Source organism: Mirounga leonina, unplaced genomic scaffold, assembly GCF_011800145.1.
Source record: "Mirounga leonina isolate KUSES-001 unplaced genomic scaffold, KU_Mleo_1.0 Mir_107, whole genome shotgun sequence".
In the NCBI taxonomy this organism is placed as follows: domain Eukaryota; kingdom Metazoa; phylum Chordata; class Mammalia; order Carnivora; family Phocidae; genus Mirounga; species Mirounga leonina.
This window is the reverse complement of record NW_023270233.1, coordinates 5,656,149-5,670,517: the sequence shown is the minus strand read 5'-3', so window position 1 is coordinate 5,670,517 and position 14,369 is coordinate 5,656,149. Positions and strand designations below refer to the sequence as shown.

Here is a 14,369-nt window from a genome sequence, read left to right as displayed (position 1 = left end):
CGGAGGCCATATCCAGGGCTCCTGACCTTTTCGGAGAGGTGGTGAGTGATGTTGTTTTGGAATGTTGGTGAGGTTGGGGAGGTCCAGAGCCGACCACCAGGAAAGAATTCTTGAGACGTCTTCTGTGCAAAAAAGGTGGTTTTATTAAAGCCCAGTGACATGACCCGTGGGAAGATGGGTGTGAGGAGCGACTGATGATATACTTTGGGGTGGGGTGGGGGGGAAGTAAAGATAGAGGAGTTTCAAAAGGCTTTTCATATGCTAAAGAAGACTCGCTGGAAACCTGAGGCCTTGCTTTTGTCAAACCAAGGTTGTTTATCCCTCTAGCAAGGCTTTAACATTAAGACAGCTGGGAGCTTCCTGGAGGATCTTTATACTCTGCCCGCCTCAAGTATTTGTCCATGGGCTGCAGGTTATATGGACCTTTAATTTTATTACATTTCCTTCTGCCTTTGTTCTCCACATCAGTAGGGGGCTTGGGGAGCTGTGGCCCTCGCAGGGGCAGTCTGGGGCTCTGCACCTCTGCCCTGCACAGGATCTTCCATCCAGGTCATCTCCTGGGGACGACCCACTGCTGGCCCAGCTGGCCAAGCTCCGGGACTGAGGCCCGAGTGCTTGTGCTTATCCTCGGGGATGGGGCTGGTGCTCGGGTTCCAGCCCGGTGAGAGGGAGCCAGGGGCCGACTGACGCTTGCTGCCAGCAGCCAGAGCACTGCGGGAGGTCATCCCCTGGCTTTTACCATCTCCCTGCATTTCCCAGGCGAGAAAGCTGAGATTCAGAGATCCCGCCTGGGGCAATGGTCAGGCACTGGAAAAGCCAGTCTTCTCTTTGTGATTCCAAAGCTCTGCCCAGCATCTTCACCACCACCTACCCACACCCCCCAACATATCACAGGAAGTAAAGGATCTGGGAGGGGGGCGTTCACCCAAAGAACGTTTTGGACTACAAGTTTCAGAAATTCTATCATGGAAGAAGGGACAGGTTTATTCTGTATTGTGATGCAGAGCAGAACAAGGAGGCATGGAAGATTCTAGAATGCATCTGAGAAATCTCCAAGAAACCCTTTCTCTTAGGGCAGATCAGCAAATATGCCTTGCCTGCCCTGCTGTGGGGACTTTAGAGAGCTCTGAGTTTCTGTGCCCCTGGCTTCCCCTTGGAGGGGTAGTCCCTGGACCTTGGGAGGGAGCTGGGTGGTCCAGAGACCTGTGAGTGCCTGGGTCAGAAAGCCACAACTCCTGCTGGATCCCAGGAAGCCCTGCAGGAAGACTGTTTTCTGTCTCCTGCTAAACTACGGGAACCTGTGGAGGGTTTTCCTAGCTGGTGCGGGGTGGGGGAAAATGGGATGCCAGGCTGGAGGGCCCAGTGGGAGGTGGCATGAAGAGCCCAGACTCAAGCCAGCTGGCCCGGCTTCATATCCTGACTCCAGCACTTTCCACCTGTGTGACTGCGGCCAAGTTACCTAACCTCTCCACAATTTTTCTCATCTATAAAATGGGGACAAGATGGTACTCTGCTACAGAGCTGTTGTGAGGATAGATAAACTTAACCCAAAGAGCTGAAGTCATCAAGCACTCAACACTCATTAGTTAAACAAAAACAACCACTGGCAGAGATCCCGAATGGCTACAAACTCACACTTTGCCGGGTGCATCTTGGGCTTGATGGCCTGGCCGGGGAAGAGGCCCCCATGGGTACTGAGTTGCCTGTTGATGCAAGTTTAAGTCTTTTGGGTTGCTTTCTCCCTGCCCATGGCCACCAAGGCTGCTGGCCTTGGTCTCTGGGGGGCTAGAGGGTGGTGAGGACTCAGGATGGTGTTCCAGGCAGCTGTCCAAAGCAGATGTGCACAGGGCCTCGTGGGTAGCTTGTAAAACATGGTTTGGTCACCAGCACCATGAGTATTGGGCACAGATGCCCTTCCCATTAAGAGAAAGAGGACTTCCTGATGGCTGATGCCAGGGCTGGGGCAGGAAAGCCTCGAGATGAGCCTTACTGCAAACTTAAGAACTGTATCTAGATGCCACCAATAGAACCTTCCAGTCCCCTGGTGCCCCCAACTCTCAGTCTGGCATCCTAGCCCCACTCTTTTGCCCCTACTTCCCTCCAGCCACAAATGCCCCTTCCTGTCATTGAAATCCTAACTACCCTTCAAAAGTCCTGGTCACAGGACTCTGGAGCCAGATCAGAGGGCCTCCCCCTGGCCAAATCTGGAGCAGTTTGGGCACCAAAATGATGAAATTCAGCAAGGAACTGTAAAAATATAGGAGTCCACACTGTTGATAAATAGATCCATGGAAGAGAAGGGAAGGCTCTTGCCTACAGCAAAATGCCGAGAGGCTGCTGGAGTTGGAAAGTCAGTTTGCAGCCTTCGTAAAGATCAGATTAGGCAAGAATCAGCAGGTGTTACGTCTAGGGGCGACGGATTTTAATTTTGACGAGCAGAATATTTGCACGCTCTTAAAGTGTGTCCCCACAAACTTCTTTTAAGTTGCAAGGGAGGAAAAGAACAAAACAGTAACTACACGGTGGAGAAATCAAGTAACACCTGGCCTGGGTGATGACAGTTAACATCATGTATGAGGGACAGATGGACGGATACTGTGTGTCTCCTGTGTGATAGCCCAAGACCCTACCACCTCTTTCAGCTGAGGACCCATAATCCCAGTCTCACCATGAGGAAGCATCAGACAACCACAAAACGTGGGATTCTTTTTCTTTTTTGTCCAATTTTTTTTTTTTTTTTTTTAAGTAGGCTCCAACACCTAGCTTGGGGCTTAAACTCACAGCCCTGAGATCATGGGTCACCTGCTGTACCAACTGAGCCAGCCAGGTGCCCCAAAACATAGGACTCTTTATTAAAAAGACAGAGATGATGGTCCTGATATTCTTCCAAAATGTCAGTATCACAAAAGACACATGAAAGGAATGCAAAGAGACAGGCAACACCTGCCCCTACACTGGATCCTGTACTGGAGTGGGGAATGATCTAAGGGACATGATTAGGTCACCTGAGAAAACTGAAATATGGGCCATATGTTAGGTAAGGGTTCTATCAATGTAAACTTAAGAAATCAATAGCTGTGGTTATGGCAGAAAAGGTCTTTTACTTGTTTAAAAAAGATTTTATTTATTTATTTGAGAGAGAGAGAGAGAACATGAGCAGGGGGAAGGGGCAGAGGGAGAGGGAGAAGCAGGCTCCCTACTGAGCAGGGAGCCCCAATACAAGGCTCGATCCCAGGACCCTGGGATCATGACCTGAGCCACAGGCAGACGCTTAACTGACTGAGCCACCCAGGCGTCCCAGAGAATGTCTTTATTCGTAGGAAATACACAATGAAGTAGGGATGAAGGGCCATGGTATATGTATATTACCCTCAGATAATTCAGAAAACAAATTGTGTGTGTGTGTATGTGCGCGCATCTGCACGTGCAGGCAGAGAAGGCCCAGGCACAAAATGATAAAGCAAATAAGGTAAAATTTAACAACCGGTTAATCTTGGTGAAAGGTTATGTGGTGTTCTCTGTACTGTTTCTACCTTTGCAACTTTTTATAAGTAAGAAATTATTTCCAAGTAAAAAGAGTAACTTGAGAAAATCGTATTTAAAATGTCCCCCAAGTAAAAAAATTGTTACGCTGGAGGTCTAAAGAGAGATATACTAGTAGGTTCCACTTGGATTAAGTTCAGGATCAGGTAAGTGAGTCAGTGGTGAGAAAAACCAGGGGGTGATAAACTGGAAAGAGGCACAAGAGAGCCCTATGGGAATGCTTGAAATGTGCTCTGGCTTGATCTGGATGGAGGTCACAGGAGTGTTTACCTGTGTGTTCATCTACCTGCACTTGAGGCATTTTACTATATGTATATCTTTAAAAAAAATTTTGGTGCTTAATTAAAAAACACACAGAAACAGAATGAGATCTATAACACAGTACCATTTACTTATGTTAAGAATATGCGTGTAACATGCCAAAGTGAAAAACAAAACAAAATGAAAAACAAAACAACCACAAAAAACAGAAAACCCTTCATCTGCCCAATGCAAGGCGCCCAAAAGAGGTAGGAGTTGGTTCTTGCCATTACTGATGGCCTGAGGTTGTGCAGGACTCAGGGGTGAGGCCCTGGCCCTGTCCTGGGCTGGGGTGGGAGGTCCCATGGTGTGTGGGCTGCTGGCAGAGTTAGAGCAAGGTGGAGGGGATGTTTGCATCCAGGGCAGCTCAGCCCTGGGCCTGTGTGTTGGGGCCTTGGCTCCTGGTTCTTGGCTACGTGCTCTGTGTCCAGCCACTGTTCTGGGTGCCTTGTATTAACTCTCTAAGCCTTACAACAACCCTGTTGGATAGGTGGTGGTGTTTCCCTCTGTTCCCTCTAACAGTCGTATCTGATGTTCACGGAGTACTGTGCAGCGCGCATGCACTCCCCCGTCCATCCTCAAGCAGTCCCGTGAGGTACATCCTGTAATATGATGGTTAGTGATTTGTTTTAGGCTCACAGCTGTTAACGTGGCCTCCAGGGACTTGACCCGAAGACTGAGTGATCTTAAAGGTTAGGTATGAGGCGCTGTAGAGTGTTCGCAAGAGTTAATATAGCTGCTGCCTTGTTCTGCTCCTTTTTTTTTTCTCAATTGAGGTAAAACTCATGTGACATAAAATGAACCATTTTAAAGTGTACAGTTCAATGGTATTTAGTACATCCACAGTGTTCTGCAACCATCACTTTACCTCGTTCCAAAGTAGTTTCCTCACCCCAAAGGAGACCCTGCACCCGTTCCCCCAGCCCCTGGCAACCACTCATCTACTCTCGGTCTCCATGGAGGTGCACATCCTGGACCTTTCCTATAAATGGAATTGTACGCTATGTTAACTTTGGTGGTCTGGCTTCTTTCATTCAGCATCCTGTTTCTGAGATTCAGGGCATGTAGCAATGCTTCATTGCTTTTCCTGGCTGAATACTGTTCTGCTGTTTGGATATACCCACGTTGAGTTTGTCCGCTTACCTGTGGCGGGACACTCAGCTGCTGGGGACATCTGTGCCCAAGTCCTTGTTTGAGCACCTGTTTCCCCTTGTTCCAGTTCTACCCAGGAGTGGCCGTGCTGGGATACACGGCAGTGCTAACGTTTCGCTGTATTTGGGGGGGATGCTTCCCTGAATGTGGTTGTAATGGTGCAGTGGGCTCCGAGGGCCCCCCACCCGGGGCTGGGCGCCAGCCGCTAAGCCCCACGTGCAGTGGGTGATGGAGAGCTGTATCAGCGTCTTCCTGTTCCCCGTCCTTCTCTGCCTGCTTACCCCCGGCCCCCAACCTGTCCTCTCTCCTCAACAGATGTACCTGTGGAGAAGCTGGCTGCCATGCCCGCCTTGCGCAGCATCAACCTCCGCTTCAACCCCCTGAGTGCTGAGGTGCGCGTCATCGCTCCGCCGCTCATCAAGTTCGACATGCTCATGTCTCCTGAGGGCGCCCGGGCCCCCCCACCTTAGGCCTCGCTCCTCATGCCCACCCAGCAGGGGACAGAGGCCACCTGGGCTGGCACCCTGAGGGGAGGGAGTCCCACAGGCCCCTGGGAGGCCAAGCCTGGGGGGCTGGGGGTGGGTGGGCCAAAGAGCATGTGGTGGGAGGGGGCGCAGCTGGTCCAGGATAGATAGCTTAGAGCAGTAGTGGGCCCTGGATGCCCAGGAGGCGGAGGTGAGGTGGGGCTGGAGCCTGGACGCTGGGCACTCACAGCTTCCATGCACATTTGGGCAGACCCCCACCCTCTCCGAGCCTTGTTATTTGGGAAGAGGGGCAGTGGTGGGGGGCCTCTGCCTCCTTTGAGCGCCTTGGAGGCTCTTTGGGCAACACATGCCTTCAAGTTACCCTCACATCATCAGGCACCTTCCGAGCCCACAGATGGCCATCACCGAGCTCTTTCTGGGCCACTGTGGGTTTCAGGCCTTGTTGCTGGTGTTGAGAGCCAGCTGCTTCCCTGAGAGGAATAGGAGACAGCCTCCAGCTGTTCATTGCTTCCTGAGGACCGACCTGCAGGAGGCCCTCTACGGGGCCCCAGCCTCAGCCCTGTGGGTCTCTGGATTGGCGGGAGCCTGAACCAGGAGTCATGGGAAAGCTGTGGAGACAGTGCGGCCCTGTGCGCTGGCCGGGGCTGAGAACGTTTATTAGGAGCCCAAGGCCCATCAGGTCAGCTCGGTCCTTCCTCGTGACGAAGACTTCAGCGAGGTAGGAAGTTCCCAGTGCGCCTCAGGACAGACCAGGTGTGCCTGGCATCAGCCCTTGAGCCGCAGGAGAGGTGGCCCAAGAGAAGCAAAGCCAGTCGTGTCCGTGGCTCTGGTACAAGGTAATTGCCTACCACCACGGTCTGTGGCTGCCTCGTCACTGGTCCACCTGGGGGCAGAAGGCACTTTGGACCATTGGATTTGTGGCTGCCCAGCTCCCACGCCTCCACCCAAAAGCCCTGATGGCCTAGTCATTTCTGGGCCCTCCACCTGGAGTCTAGGATGTGGCCAAGCCATAGGGCTCGGACTGAGGGCTTGCCCGGGACATGGGACTGCAGTGCTCCCACTGGGACAGTACCTGGCAAACAGGGACAACTGATTTCCTACCAGGAAAGGGCCTGGGGCTCTTGCTTTCTGATAATATCTGTGGTGTGGAGAACTCCTGACTCCTGACCTCTTGATGCCCTAGGTATCCACCTCCCACCTTCTCATCTGTGGAGCAAGCAGACTCAGAGCCCAGAGCCCACCTGGCCTGGCCCTTTGTCTTGGTCTGTGGAAGATACCTGAGACCCCAGGACGTGGGGCAGGCCAGGCCAGGCCATCCAAACCTACATCCACGCACCGGTAGCCTCTCTTCCACTCCCAGGGTTAAGCTTCTCCAGCCCAGACCCTCATTCTCAGAATGCTGTGTTCCTTCTCCCCTCCCCGGCCCTGGGGCCTGCCCCTGCCCAGGCCCCCTGTCTCCTGGGAAGGACTGACAGGTTGGACCATTGCTGGCCCATCACTGAGTGCTCAGTGTCTCAAGAGATGCTGTGTTTAGTTGCTTATGTCATAAGGCCTGGTTCACCAAGCTCTGGGAAAGGGGTTTGCAGGTCAAGGAGGTCCGGATGGATCCTCAGGGCTGCAGGGCTCAGCTGTGGACAAGTGGGAACTATGGCCCAGTCCAGGCTGGCCTGGCCCCACCCACTCTGTGTCCCAGAGTCAAAGAAGAAGTGCACTTTTCTGATAGGCACAAAGGCACTGTGTGGCCAAAGCCGTGCAGTTCAGAGTCTGGTCTGTGGACGAGCAGCACGGGCATCCCTGGGACTTATTAGAAATGCAGAATCCCAGGCCCCAGCCAAGGCCTCCAGAATCAGAACCCGTATTTCAACAAGATCCCTAGGTGATTCCTATAAGCACTTTACCGTTTGAGAAGCCAGGGTCTAGGGGTGACCCTGGGGTTGTCCTTGGAGTGGAGGGTGGAGGTTCTTAGCCCTCCCCCTGCTACTCCAGGTTTCTGAGCCTGTGCTCACCCCCCTCGCTAAGCCAGCCCTGGGACACCCCAGGGCTCTTAGATCTTTTCAGAGTCTGCGTGACTCTTGCAGCGAAGGGAATGACCTGAAGTCACCAGATGAGAGTTTGCCTGGCCCTCTGGACACTGCCTTTCTGGTTACTCTCTGCATACCCCTCTGCATACCCAGCTCCTGCTCCCCCACGTCCTCACGTCAGGCCCTTTGAAGGGGTTGTTGCTTCTGGAAGTTGTTTTCTCCTCTGCTCGGAGAGTTTGCCCTTGCCTGTGTGGGAAAGCCTGAGCCGTGAGAGAAGCCCCCAGATCCGAGCCCACAGTGTAAATGAGCCCTTACTTAGCTTCAGTCCGCAATAAAGAACGCATTGGTTTCATCCGCCTGCTTGGTGCTGGGTTCATTCTCTCCACAGAGACCTCCCATTGCCTGGGTGTCAAACCTGAGGGGCTGCCTCTCTTGTTGAAAGCTTGAGGTTCAAAAGACACCACCCTGGGATGATACTCAGAATGTTGACAGGTGGGTGCCGAGGCGGCCAGGTAGAGGTGATGCGTGGCCTAGAATTGTGCTATTGCAGGGCAGCCAGACCCCAGCCCCGGGGGTGGGGGGCGGGGGGGACGGCGACCACAGACCTGGGAAAGGATGAAGGCACCTGCCATCCCCCAGTTTCTCCCTTACCGATGCGAGAAATTACACCGTTAGCAATTCATTCCTCAGGGTCTGTGGTTCTCAGAGAGAGGTCTCTGGACCAGCACACCCGAGGGAGCTGGTTAGACGTGCAAATTCTCGGCCCCAGCCCAGATCTCCAGAATCAGACACGGGGCAGGGCCGGCACTCTGCTCCAGCAAGCCTTCCGGGGGTTCCGCTGCCAGCTCAAGTTAAGAGTTCAGAGTTCAAGTCGGGTTTTGTTTTCTAAATCTGAAAGGCCAGCTGAGTTTGTCTTGAGTTGGGCCAGGCAGTGTCTAAGCATGTGGCAGATCTTAACTCATTTAATCCTGTAACAACCCTAGCTGGCGCTCAGTTGGACAGATCCCATTCCCTCTCCGGGCCGTTTCCTGTTGATAAGGGGGCTGCCCCAGAAGATCCTCGAAGGCCTCTCTGGAACACTTGATCCCTATTTCTCGATTCTGGGGCCCTGCTCTGTCTGTCCCTTGTGGTTGAGCCTGGACACAGGCTGCCCACCCTCACCTCAAAGCTCAGACAGAGGACTCCATTTCTTCTGGTCAAACCCTGGCTCGCCAAAAATAGCACCAGATTGGCCCCCGGATCAGACAAAGCTCCAGATTCCTCATGGCAAAGGAAGCTGTGCCTTGAGAGAGTCCAACTAGTGTGTCCCCATGGGAAGACAGAAGTCACAGTAGTTAGATTTCGGAGTGTGGTTTCAGGTGGGCTTTCAATGCAGTGGGGGATAGACACCTTGACTAAGGCTGGGTGAGGATTATGGTCTGGTTTAGGATAGCAGACACAGCAAGGGGCATTTTGAGGCAAGGAAATCACAGAGTCTTAAGATGTAAACTCTGTTTTGATGCTATTTATCAAAGAATTAATTCCTTTAAATGATTCAGGAAGCCCCCGGACTGAACAATAAAGTTATTTACAACTTCCCCTTCTTGGGCAGGAGTTTCCTGGAACGATACCATTATGTTGAAGAAGGGCGGGAGTATAACCAAGTCTTACTAATGTAGACAGTAAGCTGTGTGGGACTCGAGGGGTTTTTTAAGTAGTATTGAGATATAATTGACATATGATGTCATATTAGCTTCAAGTCTTCAAGTGTACAAGGTACTGATTCAATGTATGTAGATGTTGTGAAAAGAGCACCACCAGAAGTCTGGTAACAGCCGTCACCACACACAGAGGGTACTGATTCTTAGTCTCTCCAAAGTACCACGGGGGACCCTAGAGCCCTGCTTTGGAGCTGTCCTTTTACACAAAACATGCCTGTTGCTTTTCAGAAAGCCTGCGCTGGCATGGAGAGCGGTTTCTGGAAGGCTCTGCCCCAGAATGCCTGAGCATCGCCCCGGGAGATGCCGAGGCCGGGACGGGCAGGGCCCGGGAGCAGCCAGACCACGCTAGGGACCTGGTCTCAGGGCCAGTGGGCCCGACCCCTCCCTCAGAAAAGGGCCACAAGCCCAGCTGCCTTAGGTCTGGACAAGAGCATTCACTGGGCTCCTGCTGTGTATGAGCACTGGGCAGGCATGCGGATGTTTCTCATTCACTTTTAGGAGTCCCCCTCGTGGTGCCCGCCGTGCCAACGAGGAAACAGGCTTAGCTAGGGGGTTAGCATGGGCCTGGGAAGGAGCAGAGCTGGGGTTTGAACTGGGAGCCCAGCTCGGACAGGAGAAACAATGGCTTTCCTCCAGCTCACACACTTCTTCTCCCATCACGGTCCTGTGAAGAGGCCTCTCTGCGCCTTAACTCTCCTCATCTGTGAAATGGGTGCTACCCCTGCCTGGCTTCCCTAATGTCAGAGGGCTTCACAGCAGACGGTGCGGGTAAGTAGCCCTCGGGGGACAGCGTCACATACGTCTTGCACACCCAGGAGCCTCCTCTCCCATCGGAGCCCAGCCGCCTCGTGGGAGCCCAGCTCTCACTGCTGAGAACCTCGAGTTGGTCGGAGCAGAGCCACACTGCTTGTCATGCAGCCCCCCAGGGCACATCTGGGCGCTCGTGGGAGACTGACTCCCACAGGGCATGAGAAGACTGACAGACCCCCCACTCACCCCACCTTCACAGTTGGGGGATCTCGGAAGCTCTGTCGCAGGCCTTGGCTCGGGGCCAGCCGGGGCCTGTGATGTGCTATGTGTGTACATCCGAATTCTTACAGCCTAGGGGCCGGGGCACCCTCTCTCCTGTAGACCGGAAGCACTTCAAGTAGGGTGTCTTCAAGGGTGGACGTGGCAGGGCTGGCCCAGGGCTACCCCACAGATGTCGCCCGCCACGGACTCTAGCTAGTCGGCACCAGGTACCTAGAGAACAATGTGAAGGGGCCCCTGGAGTTGTGCAAGGCGTGGTGCTGGGTTTCGACCACAGAGAGAATGGAGGTTCCCAAGCCCACCTTGAGCCCTGGTACGCCAGACTTGAAGCAGAACCCACACCTCTCCTGCACTGCACCCAGCGAGGCCTTTTATTTTTTTATTTTAATTATTTTTTTTTTTTTAAGATTTATTTATCTTAGAGCATGAGCGGGAGGGGCAGATGGAAAGGGAGAGAGAATCTCAAGCAGACTCTACGCTGAGCATGGAGCCCCACGTGGGGCTCGATCTCACGGCCCTGAGATCACAACCTGAGCTGAAACCAAGAGTCGGATGCTTAACCGACGGTGCCACCCAGGCGCCCCCAGAAGGTCCTTTCAAATCCTGAGTCACTCATCTGCCCAAGTTCTTCAGGGGTTCTCCATGGCACTTCAACATAACAGCCAAGTCCTTATAACGGTTTTCGAGCCTGATGTTTTCTTCCCTCCGTCGTTGCTCGTTTCATGCTTCCGGCTCCTTCACCACGCTCCAGGCACACTGGCTTCCGCGGTTCCTCTAATACTCCAGGTCACATGTGCCTCAGGGCCTTTGCATATCACCAAGGAAGTCTGCTTCCCAAGGACTGACAAGCAGTAGGACACCCATCCCTCACAAGTCATGGTACCGTGGCTGGGGCTTTTCCTCAGTGGAGTGGCCAGTAGCTAGTAACCACAAGCTGAGAGAGCAGGGGCAGTCTCCCAGGAACCACCCCCCAGCCTGCCACTATGCCCGAAGTCCCACCAGCATGAGACCACTGCCCTTGGCTAGGCTCTCCCTGTGATCTTATGCCAACCCCTCTCAGGATGGTGAAGTGGGTTCCCTCGAGACAGAGCTGAGAGCTTGCCCGGGCCCTTGCCACTCCAAGTGTGGTCCTCGGGCCAGCAGCATCAGCAGCACCTGGGGATGTGTTGGAACTGCAGAGGATCGTTCCCACCCCAGAACTTATTTTTTTTTTTTAAGATTTTATTTATTTATTTGACAGAGAGAGAGACAGCGAGAGAGGGAACACAAGCAGGGGGAGTGGGAGAGGGAGAGCAGGCTTCTCATGGAGCAGGGAGCCCAAAGTGGGGCTTGATCCCAGAACCCTGGGATCATGACCCAAGCCGAAGGCAGATGCCCAACGACTGACCCACCCAGGTGCCCCCTGCCCCAGAACTTATGAGTCAGAATCGCGTTTTAACAAGACCCTCGGGTGATCTGTGGGCACGATCAAGTTTGAGAGCCGAGCTCTCGATGACTGAGACCCCATCTCACCTTCTCCAAGTCCCGGTGGTATGTGGTGCCAAGGTGTAATTTTCAGAAGCTAAAAACATGTGTCTTGGGGCGCCTGAGTGGCTCAGTCAGTTAAGCGTCTGCCTTCAGCTCAGGTCATGATCCCAGGGTCCTGGGATCGAGCCCCACATCGGGCTCCCTGCTCGGTGGGAAGCCTGCTTCTCCCTCTCCCACTCCCCCTGCTTGTGTTCCTGCTCTCACTGTCTCTCTCTCTGTCAAAAAATAAATAAAACCTTAAAAAAAATAAAATAAATTTAAAAAGACCACTGGAGTCAGCTTGCTGCTTCATACGACACGGGTCGGCGTCCTCAAGCGCAATAAACAGTCACATTGGGGCTGACGTTTTTCCTGCTGGATACAAATCCACAAATTCACTTGTACTTCTCAGAGTCTATGCCCTTGATTGATGGTAACTAACAGAACCACAGCGGTACATTCTCGGGGGCCAGCCTGTTAACCAGCGCTTCGAGCATGCACTTAGCCATCTTGGCCTCATCTCTAGGTTTGGGTAAGATTTCCTAATGACAGATTCCGCTGGGAGGGCGTGAATATTCCCGGGACCAAGCAGATTACCAGCTCTATGTTTCTGTTAAAGGATCCAAAGCTTGAGGGGAAAGGAGAGAACTAGCGCTGCCAAAAGGAACAGAGGGGGGCCAGAAAAAAAAAACAAAGGAGGTGAAAGTAAAATAAAGATATACACTAGCAGCTTACCATGTGCGTGACTGTGCTGAGTACTTCCCATTTCTTCCCCACTTAATCCCCGGAGCAACGTCTGAGCCAGCTAATACTTGTATCCGTATCTTCTGGATGAGGACATTGAGGACTGGAGGAGACCGGGAACCTGGCTGAGGCCAGACGGCACGACTGGTGTCCAAACCCAGACCTTGTGATGTTTCTTAGAACTGGTGTCCGGGGCCCCAGGAAATGGTTTACCAAGCCTCCACCTAACCTGGAGGAGGCCCCTGGGCTGCCTCCAGAAAGCTGCCCACCTTTCCCAAGAGGCTTCAACACCTTTCCCACACACGTATTCTTCCTGACCCTGGGGAGCCTGACCGGAAGCCCACTTTGATCCAGAAGCCTACAGCACCACCACCCAGGGTGCAGGACCCCGGCCAGAGAGCTGGGGCTCCCTGGGGTGCTGCCCAGCCCCTCCTCAAGAAGAGAGACTTCTTACCCTGGGTTCTCCAGGGGACAAGGTAAACTGTCAGAGTAAGAAAGCTCTGGTCGGAACCTCCCCTATGTTACAGGTGGAAACACTGAGTTCCAGAGGGAGTGTCCCAAAGGGCACGTGGAGTGACTTGCCCAAGAACGTATAAGAGCGGGTGGCAGAGCCCAGACAAATGGGCAGGTTTCCTGGCTTCTTTCTGGGGCCCTGGCAGGGTCCTGGCACTGGGGAGCTCTTCTCCTTCGCCCTCCCGGCGGGCCTCTCCTGCAGGGCTGTGTTGCCCTAGCTGAGCCGGGAAGTGAGTCAGTCCTTGGAAAAGCAGATAACCACTCTGGACTCCTTCCTTGGGGAGAGCTCACTAATAAGCATTTGAAAGCATTCTGAAGGAAGTGCTCCTCAGAGGCTGGCTGGGAGACAAGGGGCACCTCCTGGCTCCCCAAAGGGCCCCCACTCAGTCCAGACCCCAGCCTCTCTGCAGCTCCCCTGGCCTCACCCTTCCCAGGGACAGTGCCCCCTCCCCCAGCTCCCTCCACTATCACTGAATGGATGCTGAAAACGCCAGCAGTGTGCTGGGGTCTGCTCCCCAGGGACCCCCTGTTGCCCCCCCCCCCCAGGCTGAGTCCCCTTCCCCTTCCCTGTGGATTTGAGCCTTTTCAAAACGATGGCTATGCCAAAGGCCTTCCTTGCCCCACAGGCCCAAGTGCATTTCCATTTCCAGCCGGGAAGAGAGAGACTTGGGTCTCCCATGGGAGATGCTTGGCTTTCCCACCACGCGAGAGGTTCCCCACAGGGCACTCCGTGGCTTCATGCCAAGCCTCCCTCAGGATCCTACCAACTCTCTCAGGCATCTCAAAACACACCTCCGCCCGGGCTGAGAGGAGAAGGCATTCATGGGCATTCCAGCCATCCCCACCGAAGCCCTGTGACCAGGACGTTAAACCACCAAGGAGAAAGGCAGTCCTTCAGTCATGCTGTTGTCCCCTTTGACCTCCCTCACTGCCCTCCAGAAAGCTTGATTCTAAGAAGATCTCCCTCTACCTCCTCCCCGGCTCCCTTCAGACCCTTCTGCGAGCAGGGGCCCACATCACTGCTTCAGCACAGAAGCTCTTCTCCTGTCACGGACCTTCGCGATCCCACTGCCCATAAGCCACCTCCTGGTTCCCAGCTGAAATTTTCAGATGGAAATCAGTTTGCAGTCTTTCTGTGGAAAGACTCCCTAGGTCACAGCTGATGGAGGCCAGTCGGGATGGGGAGCAGCTCCCCGGAGGAGGAGGGGCCAGGCCAAGAGCTTGGCCAGAATGGGCAGAGTTGAAAGCCCTGAAGGTCAAGGAGGGGGTGGGCCTCCTCAAGACGGACAGGGACTGCTTCTGTGTCCTGGATGACTATACCCATAGTTTCTCATATGCTCCCAGAGGGCCAAGAACCTTGACGGCAGGCTGGGGGA

General features: G+C 53.8%; 1 protein-coding gene across 6 annotated transcripts in view; it reads left to right on the top strand.

Moving 5' to 3' along the window:
* Positions 1-7,865, top strand: part of LOC118019056 (leucine-rich repeat-containing protein 20) — a 108,009-nt gene extending 100,144 nt beyond the window's left edge. For all 6 annotated transcript variants that reach the window (XM_035017906.1, XM_035017897.1, XM_035017892.1 and 3 more), the window contains one exon: positions 5,311-7,865. In XM_035017906.1, the coding sequence (XP_034873797.1) occupies positions 5,311-5,465 (155 nt within the window). In that variant the 3' untranslated portion in view covers positions 5,466-7,865. The remainder of the gene's footprint in view (positions 1-5,310) is intronic.
* The last annotated feature ends 6,504 nt before the right edge of the window (positions 7,866-14,369 follow it).